Source organism: Andrena cerasifolii, chromosome 1 (genome assembly GCF_050908995.1).
Source record: "Andrena cerasifolii isolate SP2316 chromosome 1, iyAndCera1_principal, whole genome shotgun sequence".
Taxonomy (NCBI): domain Eukaryota; kingdom Metazoa; phylum Arthropoda; class Insecta; order Hymenoptera; family Andrenidae; genus Andrena; species Andrena cerasifolii.
Window position 1 is genome coordinate 19,491,565 of NC_135118.1, and position 10,835 is coordinate 19,502,399.

At 34.9% G+C, this 10,835-nt stretch overlaps 3 protein-coding genes across 4 annotated transcripts; 2 read left to right on the forward strand and 1 right to left on the reverse strand.

The window, feature by feature from the left end:
• Positions 1-869: 869 nt before the first annotated feature.
• On the forward strand, positions 870-2,989 carry Not11 (CCR4-NOT transcription complex subunit 11). The gene has a single exon (XM_076812460.1). The coding sequence runs from the start codon at positions 1,149-1,151 to the stop codon at positions 2,511-2,513; it is 1,365 nt and encodes a 454-aa protein (XP_076668575.1). The 5' UTR covers positions 870-1,148; the 3' UTR covers positions 2,514-2,989.
• A 140-nt stretch (positions 2,990-3,129) lies between these two features.
• Positions 3,130-4,780, forward strand: LOC143369055 (uncharacterized). Its single transcript, XM_076812472.1, has one exon. It carries the CDS (start codon positions 3,377-3,379, stop codon positions 4,613-4,615), a length of 1,239 nt encoding a protein of 412 aa, XP_076668587.1. The 5' UTR covers positions 3,130-3,376; the 3' UTR covers positions 4,616-4,780.
• On the reverse strand, positions 4,781-10,682 carry Mfe2 (peroxisomal multifunctional enzyme type 2). Of its 2 annotated transcripts, XM_076812437.1 has the most exons (16): positions 10,354-10,682; positions 10,150-10,287; positions 8,972-9,124; positions 8,615-8,887; positions 8,417-8,533; positions 8,208-8,338; positions 8,071-8,130; positions 7,934-7,994; positions 7,701-7,864; positions 7,520-7,643; positions 7,258-7,433; positions 6,904-7,080; positions 5,764-5,881; positions 5,454-5,651; positions 5,281-5,378; positions 4,781-5,206 (listed from the first exon to the last, which is right to left on the reverse strand). In XM_076812437.1, exons 1-16 carry the CDS (start codon positions 10,415-10,417, stop codon positions 5,087-5,089), a joined length of 2,172 nt encoding a protein of 723 aa, XP_076668552.1. In that variant the 5' UTR covers positions 10,418-10,682; the 3' UTR covers positions 4,781-5,086. The 2 variants fall into 2 exon arrangements, with proteins under 2 accessions (XP_076668552.1, XP_076668562.1); XM_076812447.1 differs by lacking the exon at positions 8,071-8,130 and having other exon boundaries at positions 10,354-10,680.
• Between the last annotated feature and the right edge of the window lie 153 nt (positions 10,683-10,835).

Sequence of the window (10,835 nt, forward strand, 5' to 3'; positions counted from 1 at the left end):
CTTTCTTCTGTATTACAAATTTAATTTCCGCGATTACGGTGATTAAAACATATTAAAGGTTGCATCAAATTGAGAATAGATAACAGGAATATCCTAAATGAACAGCGCGATATTAGGATTTTGCATGCAAGTGAATTATCACGATTATAAGAAATCAGGTTTATTTATAAAATAATTATTTTCGAACAACTGATTTTAAATTATGTTAAATTCAGCTCAGGATTCTATATATCGTGTAAATATTGTTATCGCAATTGAAGTTGTTTATAAACAGATTGTCTATACCTATTTTTATAATTCATACCTCAATGAAGAGAGTAAAAATTATAAATAGTATAATAATACGTAGAAAAGAGTTCACAGAGAATACAAATCTTATTATAATTATAATCGAAAATCTTATTACAACCTATCCCCCATTAGTAGTTGGCACGTATGAGTGGGTTGCTAACAGTTAATTATCATTATTCATACATGCATGATACGTACTTTATGTAACGAATTAAAGCATTTTATGTTAATTAATACGGTATTTGTCTTACCGATTGTATTAATCAAAATATTACATATTTGTGGCTATATATTTACCAATTACAACGTCCATCATACAATATAAAAGTTTGACAAAGCTTGATCTGATTTCATAAACTACTATAAATTTAAACACCGTTTTAGGACTAAAATAAAATTGTGTTATACATGTGGTACGTATGAATATGTTTGAAAGTAGCGCCGAAATAAATATAGAACGTTTAGTTGTCCTCGTGAAATGTTAGATGGCGCGAGTAAAACTTTTAATCAACGCGGTGTAGAAGTCTACCTTTCAATTTTGTATGTGGTTCTGGTATACTATTCATTCCACACTATAGTCAACTGTAGTCGAAATGATCCAATGTGATTAACCGAGATTAGAGATTGCTGGCGTAGGAGATTCTATACGAATTCTAGTCATAACCTGTAAAGTATGAATCGCAAAATGTAACAAAAGTACATGTTCGTGTATTAAACGTTGAATATTACTATGTCACATGTACCAATCGATTTTAAACGCAGATCATTGTACTTAAAGCGTGATATTCATGAATGTAATAACCGCGAGGAGAAAACATAATCGAGGTGCTGTAACCTAGCTTAATTTGTTAGACAACATGACGCTTAATCCAAAAGGTTTAACAAAATTATTGGATATCCTTGAAGAGGAGAATCTTGACACGAGTTTGGAAAGTCTTTGCAATCAAATGCATCAGTCGTTTCCAAAGGAAGATAGATTCAAAGTAGGAATGACGTTGGTTCTTCTTTTACAACACATAGATTTATTGCCGAAAAATGTTCAGCGCATTATAGCGGTGGCATTGCTGTACGACCTTTATAGAGGAGAGCCACTGGCTTCTACACCATTCGCGCCTGTTTTCGTACAGGTTTTAAAATCGCAGGAAGATACGAACAATGGCGTACCAAAGACCAACTTCTCAGGACATATACCAGTTTTGTCCCAGTGGGAGAGAAATCTCTTGATAAACTTGTTAGGGTACAATCAGAAAGATGTTTTAAAGAAAACCGCACGACAGATTGTGGATGAGCTGTATTTTGCATCAGTACCACCCATTGATTTAAGTAATTTGCAAGTACAATTAACTGAACGCCATTCGGAGCTACCTGCCATCGCTAAATGTGGAAATCCAGTGATTCTACCAGATATGGATCATTCCAAAGTGACAGAGATTGACAAGAATGCAACGAAGAGTATGACAGATGTCTTAATCGCTAACGAGCGTCCATTACATAGCCAGAGCTATCGTCCGGAGTTTTTAAGATTAGCGCCACCTCTTTACCATTCAGTCGACGAGTTACCGTGGTTCAACATCACGGAGCCTGCTCAGTTTACAATTGAGTATGACACTAATATGTGTGTTTCCAATTGTGCTGGCGCAGAAGCACGCAGATTAATGGGTAAAGCATTTAAAAGTGTATTGACGCTACAACAGCAGCAGGATCTGGTTAATGAATTAGACAGAGATCCAAAACTGGTATACCACATCGGCCTTACCCCAGGGAAGCTACCAGATCTGGTGGAAAATAATCCTTTGATTGCAATTGAGGTCTTGTTAAAACTTATGCAATCAAGCCAAATAACAGAATATTTCAGCGTTTTGGTAAACATGGAGATGTCCCTCCATTCAATGGAAGTGGTCAATAGATTAACTACTACCGTTGATCTACCAACAGAATTTGTTCATTTGTATATCAGCAATTGTATTTCTACATGCGAAACTATAAAGGATCGTTATATGCAAAATCGTTTGGTACGCTTGGTTTGCGTTTTTCTACAATCCTTAATAAGAAACAAGATCATAAATGTGAAAGAACTTTTTATCGAGGTTCAAGCTTTTTGTATTGACTTTAGTCGCATCAGAGAAGCTGCAGCTCTATTTCGCCTACTAAAGCAACTTGAATCTGGTGATATTGGTGGACTTAATGCACCAGCTACAAATAATAAATTAGATATGTGTTAATGGAATTAACATTAAATCTTTCAAGTGCTGATAATTGATAGGCTAACGACATTTTTAGCTATTTTTTTTATTAATTAAATTACAATGAATTCAGATGTAACGTAGTGTTTAACAAAGCTTTTTTTTAAAGTGAGCATTGTAAATTTAATCAAATTTTATACATAGTTTTGATGCGTGCGAATAAATAATTAGCTGCAACTCATTTATTTTTTATTAATTATAAAAATATCAATATGATACTATTTTCAATCAAAAGAAATGGGAAAGACATTTTTATAAGAATATACACACAGAGTATATTTATTTACATGTCATGATTTTCCATTGTTGCAGCTAAATACAATATATTTATATCATGATTAGGAGTGTATTATAACATGTGTGTCGTGAAGAATAATGTAAATTATTTTCTAGTAATAATAATAAATTGTAAAAATTGTTATGAGACACAAATAATAAAGCTATTATTATTTTCATTCAGATTAAATATTACTTATGAGAAGCCGATATAGAAGTGTTTTAAATTGGAACCTGTGGAGTGGCAGCGCCGTAATGCTCTAACTAGTCCTAATTCCTAAACCATGTTCACAAAATATTGTAGAAATGTTCGCCGAACGAAATAGAAGTGTTCTAGACGGGAACCTGTGGCTTGGCAGTACCCTAAACCATGTGGAAATAACGTACACAGTTGGCGATTTTGGTGCAAGTGGAACGCACCCCTAGTCTAACCTTCATATAATTCGTAATCCATAGCCGCGGGAAAATATAATAACAGAATCCAGAAACGGTTCGGAACGGCGGACGAAATGTATATATTGAACCTTTTCCGAAATAACATGATATATTTCTTGTAATATCTTCTGATGCTTGACAGCAGAGCAATGTCTTCTCTAACTCTTAGTAAATTAAAAAGAAAGACACCTACAGAGAAAGTTGATAGAAGGAAAAAGAAAATTGATCGATTCGATGGATTGACCGAAGAAGAAGTCCAGAAATATACCCTGCCAGATTATCTTGCAATGAACTTGGACATAGTGTTCGTTGGAATAAATCCTAGTTTAATGGCAGCCCATCGTGGTAGATATTACGCAGGTCCCGGTAACCATTTTTACAAGCTACTGCATGAATCCGGTTTAACGCCGCGATATTTCAACTATGAGGAAGATTACAAACTTCCTCAGTATGGGATTGGGTTGACAAATATAGTTACAAGAGCCACAAGATCCTCTGCTGATCTAAAGCGTACAGAGATCAAAGAGGGTTCGAAAATCATTGAGGAAAAGCTAAAGATTTATAAACCAAAAATTGCTGTTTTCAACGGTAAATGCATCTATGAGGTGTTTGCAAATAAATTGGGTAATTTCAACTTCGGATTGCAACCGGTATGCATTGGAGAGACTGCACTTTGGGTCACTCCTTCGAGCAGTGCTCGTTGCGCAAACTTTCCTAGAATGACTGATAAATTGCATTTCTTCACTGCTTTAAGAAAATACTTACAATTTTTGAACGGAGAAATTACAGACATTGATGTAAAAGAGTTACTGTTCGAGGGAACATGCAAACAATTTATTCCACGAACTTCTAAAATGTGGAGACGAAAGAACGTGTCTACATTTTTACATGGCGGTAGGATCGCCAACAAAGACACTATCTGTTTGGACACATCTGATGAGAATGTGGCAATAGCTCGTAGCACAGAGTTTATTGTGAAGCATATAGAACCTGATGAAAATAATGAAACTATAAAAGCATGCCGTACATGCGAAATCAAATCATTAGAAAATTTGGATACGTTTTTCGAAAATAATGTCCCTCTAGGAAAGGAAGATATGAAGCTTGCAAGTAGCATAAAGAATGATTTAGACTCGATTGAAATCAGTGATTCACAAAAAGCCGTGAATTCTGAAGTAGAGCTATCTAAAGCTAAAGTGAGCAACAATAATAAAAAGAGGAAGAGTAAAAAACATTCTCAGAACCCAGTTAGAATGAAAGGTCATTATGGAAATAATACTGATTCTGATTTTATAAGTTTAATAAAACAGAGGCTGGAGGAAAAGATAGACACTGATTTCTCTCAGAGAAGTGATTTAGAAAAGAATTAATGGAACAGGGATTCTGCGCGAGTAGTGTGACTGAAAGAGTACAAAAGATATTTATAGATGTACATAATTCTTATGCTCCAATAATAATACATTTTTTTTATACCTATTGAGCTGTTCTGTAAATGTAAAAATGCATGGATAATAAAGCAAACTAGTCCAAAATAATTCATTTGTATTGTTTTTATTAATAACGAAAAATATTGTGGAATATAACAATAGGAATCATTATATGTAAATTTATCTAAAGTTAAATTTACACTTACATATCTAGAAGTATAAAAGCTTAACTTTGTTGGTAAATTCACTGTAGAAATCAATCGATGTGTATAGCATACCCACTTCATCCCGAACCGCTACATAGCAGTTAAGCATTATAAAAGTATAAATGTATTTAATGACCAACAGATAACAAATATACAGATCGACATAACAACTGTGATGTATTAATTGTATAACAGATACTGTAGACAATTACAATTTCGATTTAGCAGATTCCATAATAGTACCCAACTTTTGAGTAAGCATTATGTTCCCAGTGATCTTTAGCTTTCCTCGCATGAACGCCATTTGTGGCTTCAGTTTGCCCAAAGCCTACAAACAGGTGAACGAGCAATACAGACGTGTTTCAATTATTAAGGATTGTATTAATATCGAAGGAAACTTACGATTTGAATCATATCTGAATCCTCAATTGTCAAGGTTGCGTCAGCTTTCCCCGACTTTGGCTCTCCTCTATACAGTTCAGGTCTCTTCAAATCTAGAGCTTTAATGTACCCAACGTTTAGATACATAATTCACGAGAAATTAGTTAAAATAAATTATAAGTAGCTATATTTACTCCACGATCTTGCTAAATTTCCTTTCACCAGAATGTGATATAGAAAAACTGCATTCACTTTCTTCACATCTTCAGGATTTGCTTTCACATACTCGCCAATCGTTGCAAACACTGCATCAGATTGGACACTTTCAGTTCCGGAGGAAAGATTTGCTATTGGTTGTTTAACTTTGGTGTCTTTCAAGTCAACATAAGCACCTGTACACAAAGAATTCAAAATGTTTATTTCACTAGTTGTAGCTAAAAATGTTGCGACAAACCATATTTCAAGAATTTAAATTTCAATAATTCACAATTTGCATAAATTCACCTGTTATGACTGCTGTATTATCCTCCACCACATAAGTCTGGAAATGTATCCTGTTTCCATTTTGCCACATATCAGTTCGCAAAGTCTGTCCTGGGAGTACTGGTTTAGCGAAACGAACCTACGATTCATGCAGCATATTAATTTACATGAAATCGTTCCCACTTGCTCAAGAGAAGTGATAACTGATATTTACCATAAAACTCTTATAGTAAAAGTTATTGATTTGTACATATAATATAAGGGAGTATTCTGGATTTAAAAGATCTTGGGAATTAGTCTTGAAAACGTACTCTTAAAGTACTGTGTCGAAATTCGTAAAATTGACAGATTTATAAACTGCGGCATCAAAATGAACTCAAGTTCCCGCGCAATAGTTACCCATACATTTACTTCAACCATTAGTCTTATTGGCTAATTCACCCAGTTTCTGTGACATGATTCGAAACAAATTAGAAAAATTTTCATAAAAATTGTTTCATATGCTCCTAACGAAACAGATATCTTCTTGCGAAAAATTTGCGATCGCTAAAACGGACAGAAAAGGCACAAAATAAATATATAAATATACAACATAAAACCATGTTCATACATCGATAAAAAAATTGAGAAAGGTAGGAGACGAGACTCGTATCAGTAGAAAAGACGGATACATATTCCATTCTCAACATTCTTATTCTTTAAACTCTTCGTGAATAAGGACGGACCTTATTATCCTTAAACCTGGTACGAAAAATATTTTACGCATTGTTCTTAAATCAACATGTTCCAAATAGGCGGCATAGTTATCTCAGAAATTATTAGATTCATTTGTGCCTTTCCAAACATATGAAGTAAATATTTCGCTATGGTCCGAACAAGAATTATATCGATATTAGTAACAGTCTTTTACGACTCATGAAAGTTGCAAAGTTTGTGCTGAAATCCGAACTTCAAAATTAAAAATTATTTTACATTATTTCTTCTAATTTAGATGATAGACATACTTATGTGGATTAAATACATGCATACATGCAATTTAAAACAATCGAATGACTCATACATTCTACATGGCCAGATGAACGTACAGCGAACGTCTTAACAGCAACATTATACGTATGGAGATTTTTTCAGACGGACAATGACATAAATAATGCAATATACCTTAATAGCTTTGAATAAGTTTGGATCACCATCGGCGTAAGTTTGAAGAACATGACGAACAGAAAATCCAAGAGAGCATAGTCCATGAAGAATCGGTCTTTTGTGACCGCTCATCGTGGCCATATTCATATCGATGTGCAAAGGATTAGTGTCCCCGCTCAATCTATACAGTGCTGCCTGGAAATCATTGAATGAAATTTCAAGTGGAGAATTAAAAACCATTACAAAATATTGTGACTATCTGGAAATTAAATATCTTGCATAAAATAGCAAACAAATGTCTAATAATGAGCAACTGAACAGGATTTAGTGAATTTGGCATAAAAGAATTATTACAAGTTAATCGCGCTATACCTGATCGTAACTAGTTTTTTGAGTAACCGAAGCATCAGGTTTTCTTGTTGGAGGTTCAATGGTCGGTACAAGATTCGTAGATGTTCGTTTGCCCTGAAATCCGCCTGCTCCTATTACGAACACTGAGATCTGTCCAGTAGCTATCTTATCTCCATTGGTAGTATCGTATGTTTCCACTGCAAAGACCCAGTCAAATGAATTGCAATTTCACCTTTCCCTTAGAAAACAATACAGTTATTCATAAAAAATGGTGTTCATGTACTTTGTATAACAAATACGGCACCCTTTCCCTTATCAAGTACGTCCAGAAGCTTAAAACGCGATTCTACTGCAGCTTCTGTTGGCACTGTCTTATGTACTTCAATATATTGTTCCCCGTGCAAGATCTGAAATTACGAATCCATAAGACATCTTTCGAACGAACAGTGGACAGAATAAATTACCTTTGTTGGGTCTAATTGAAAGTTAGGTAAATTTTCTTCAAACATCGAAGATGACATACAATACATTGGCCCATATAGAACATAGAATGTGGGCAATACAGCAAAGTTCTCGTGATTCTCATACAGATAACGTAGATCAGAAGGATCTTCGACTGTAGCACCAACTGTAACAAACGTTTCATTTGCAGTAATGTTATAAATAGGGTAAAAATATTATAATAACTGAATCATACCTCCCAATGCATACAATATAGTATCTCGGTAATTATAAGTGTGTTTATAAACATTGCCACCCTGAAAAGCAAACATTTGTTACACAGTTAAAGATAACAGTATCTAATGTCATGCTACGAAATGGTATCTTATTTACTTGTACAGAATTATTGGATTTCATTTCTTCGATTACAGCCATATATTGCCCTGTCACGTCCTTAAAACACATATAAATTTAATAAGAAATAATCTTAATGGAACGAACTTTTCTAAAGTAGAGAACTGTTTATGTACCTCGACAGAATCAAAATGTTTAGCAGACGACATATCAGTAACAGCTGACCATTTTTTTTGAACTTCTTCAGGAGTGACATCGCTCGACAAATCTTGCCTCAAAGTAGTTCCGGACGCACGAATCATATGATCTAGAAAAACCATTAGTATAGTGAATAAAGCGCAAAAGTTTATACTTTTGTTTAATGGGATATATCTTAGGTAGTTACACTTTCCGGCCCAACCCAATGCAGACTCGATAATAGAGCCATTCTCTGTACATTTCTCGTGACATAGCCAAACAACTACAGGGGCTATTAATTCAGGCTTTAACTGCTCGAAAAAGTCTGCAGGAGAATATTGAATTAGTATATTCAACTATAGTTGTATGTATTATGTAATGTGTACATAGAAAATATTTTTTCAACCTGGTGGTAGGATATCTTCTGTTAAACGAGAACCAGCTGTCGGTATTATTACATTCGTATGTATGTTTTTCTTCTTGCCTTCGATAGCTAATGTATTAGCCAATCCAACAAGACCCATTTTGGCTGAACTGTAATTAGCTTGGCCGAAGTTTCCATATATACCACTGTTGCTAGATGTCATTATTACTCGACCGTAATTTTGCTTCGCAAAATACGGCCACGCAGCTTGTGTAGTTCTAAATGCGCCTTTTAGATGAACGCCCTGTATCAAATCTGAAACGAATTGTGAAAATTGGATATTCTCAACTTTTTCAGCCAGAATTAACAGTACAACTAGGAGTAAAGTATTATGTATACCCCAATCAGTGTCCGCCATTTTAGCAAAAGATTTATCTCGCAAAATTCCGGCATTATTGACGACGATATCCACTCTTCCAAATGCATCAATGGCTGTTTTGACAATTTTCGCGCCATCGAGGACAGAATCGTAATTAGCCACAGCTTTCCCACCTGAAAAATTATTCCTAAGCAGTTACAAAATGATACCGTCACTTTCAAAGTACATTTTCTAATATAAATTATGAAATAATTAAGCCTACTTTATTATGAACGTGTATTTTCTTTTGGTGTAATGAAAATAAGAAATTGTATAATGTACAACGAATTGACGAGTGCTTGTATACTGAATTCATCCTAAGAGTAGACTCGTTCTGCGCAGGGATATACTGTTGATGACATATTTTAAGTTGATTGGTGTGTCAGAACATAGTGCATATACAATTTAGAAGACATGTAGTTTAACGCACATTTTTTTAGTGCACATCAGGGTAGCGCACAGCAAGATTTCACGCACAAGATAGTACGGTAAACTTGCCGATGAACAGGGCCCTCGCTCTTCTCATCGCCGTCGACTGTTTCACAGCCAATGGTATTAGTAATAGCTGGAGTTAGATCACGGCGAGGGAGCGGGCGCGCAAAGCGTGGTATCGAACCGATGTGGTTTAGGGATGCTCAAAGTGAGACCGCGGCTACAAATATCGCGCGATGGGTTCTAAATTGTATATGCACTATCTTGTACGTGAAATCTTGCTGTGCGCTATGCTGATGTGCACTAAAAAAAAAATGCATTAAACTGCATGTGTTCTAAATTTTATGCAAGCTATATTCTGTGTCCTATTTTGATGTGCGCTAAATTACATGTGTAATATTGTACTGTGTAGTATTGATATGGAGCCTCAATTTATTACCTGAAGCTCTAGAATGAAAGATAAGAAGATAACTTTGGAACTTTTGTAGCAGTTACTATCAGATAATACATTAGTCATTTTCATAGTGATCTGAATTATAAATAACTATATCACGACAAATGTTATATTGTATTAATGATGTGTTCAAAAACGATTTTGTATTAAATTTAAAAATCAAACAGATGTAATGAATCTCGACACACATGCAAATGTATCCATATGGACAAGAAATATGTGTACACAATATGTTTCTATGGAAGTAATAATTCTAAATATATATAATCTGACCATTTCTTCTAATTTCTTCAACGACCGTATCTGCTGTTTTAGTGCTACTTCCATCGCCATGTCTTCCTCCGCCTAAATCATTTACCACAACACTGGCTCCTCTTGAAGCGAAGAGCAATGCATACGCACGACCCAAACCTGAAAAGGGAATTAAGGATATTAAAGCATGTGCAAAAAGAACCAAAGTAAGTGCTTAATAATTACCCGCTCCTGCTCCTGTTACTATTACTACCCGGCCGTCGAAGCGCAGTTCCTCTGGACCCCTCATTTCTCAAATTAATATCACAACTGTGCGAGGTGAGATAAAAAACTGAAGGTTTTCAAGGACCGGCGGCAACTTTTATATATGTAAATCTCTTTTTCAGTAATGAGCCAGCAAAATTTTAAAACGGTTAAAGTCCACTCCACTTTCAATTACAAGTGATTATTCTGTTCCTTAAGTCTCGTTCACCTTAGTTAAGTTGTATTTCAAGGCAGGTAAAGTTTAAAGAATCTCTACTTCACTTGGAACTTGAAAGAAGCCTGAAAGGATATTTCAAGTAAAGTAAGTAAATAACAGGTTCACATTGGTAATGTGTTTCAAGTTACTTGAATTTAAGCGACTTCACGTCAATATGCAACATGACTAATGTGAACAAGGTCTTAGATTGGCATACTTGATAAATACGTTCACGTAACCACCGTAG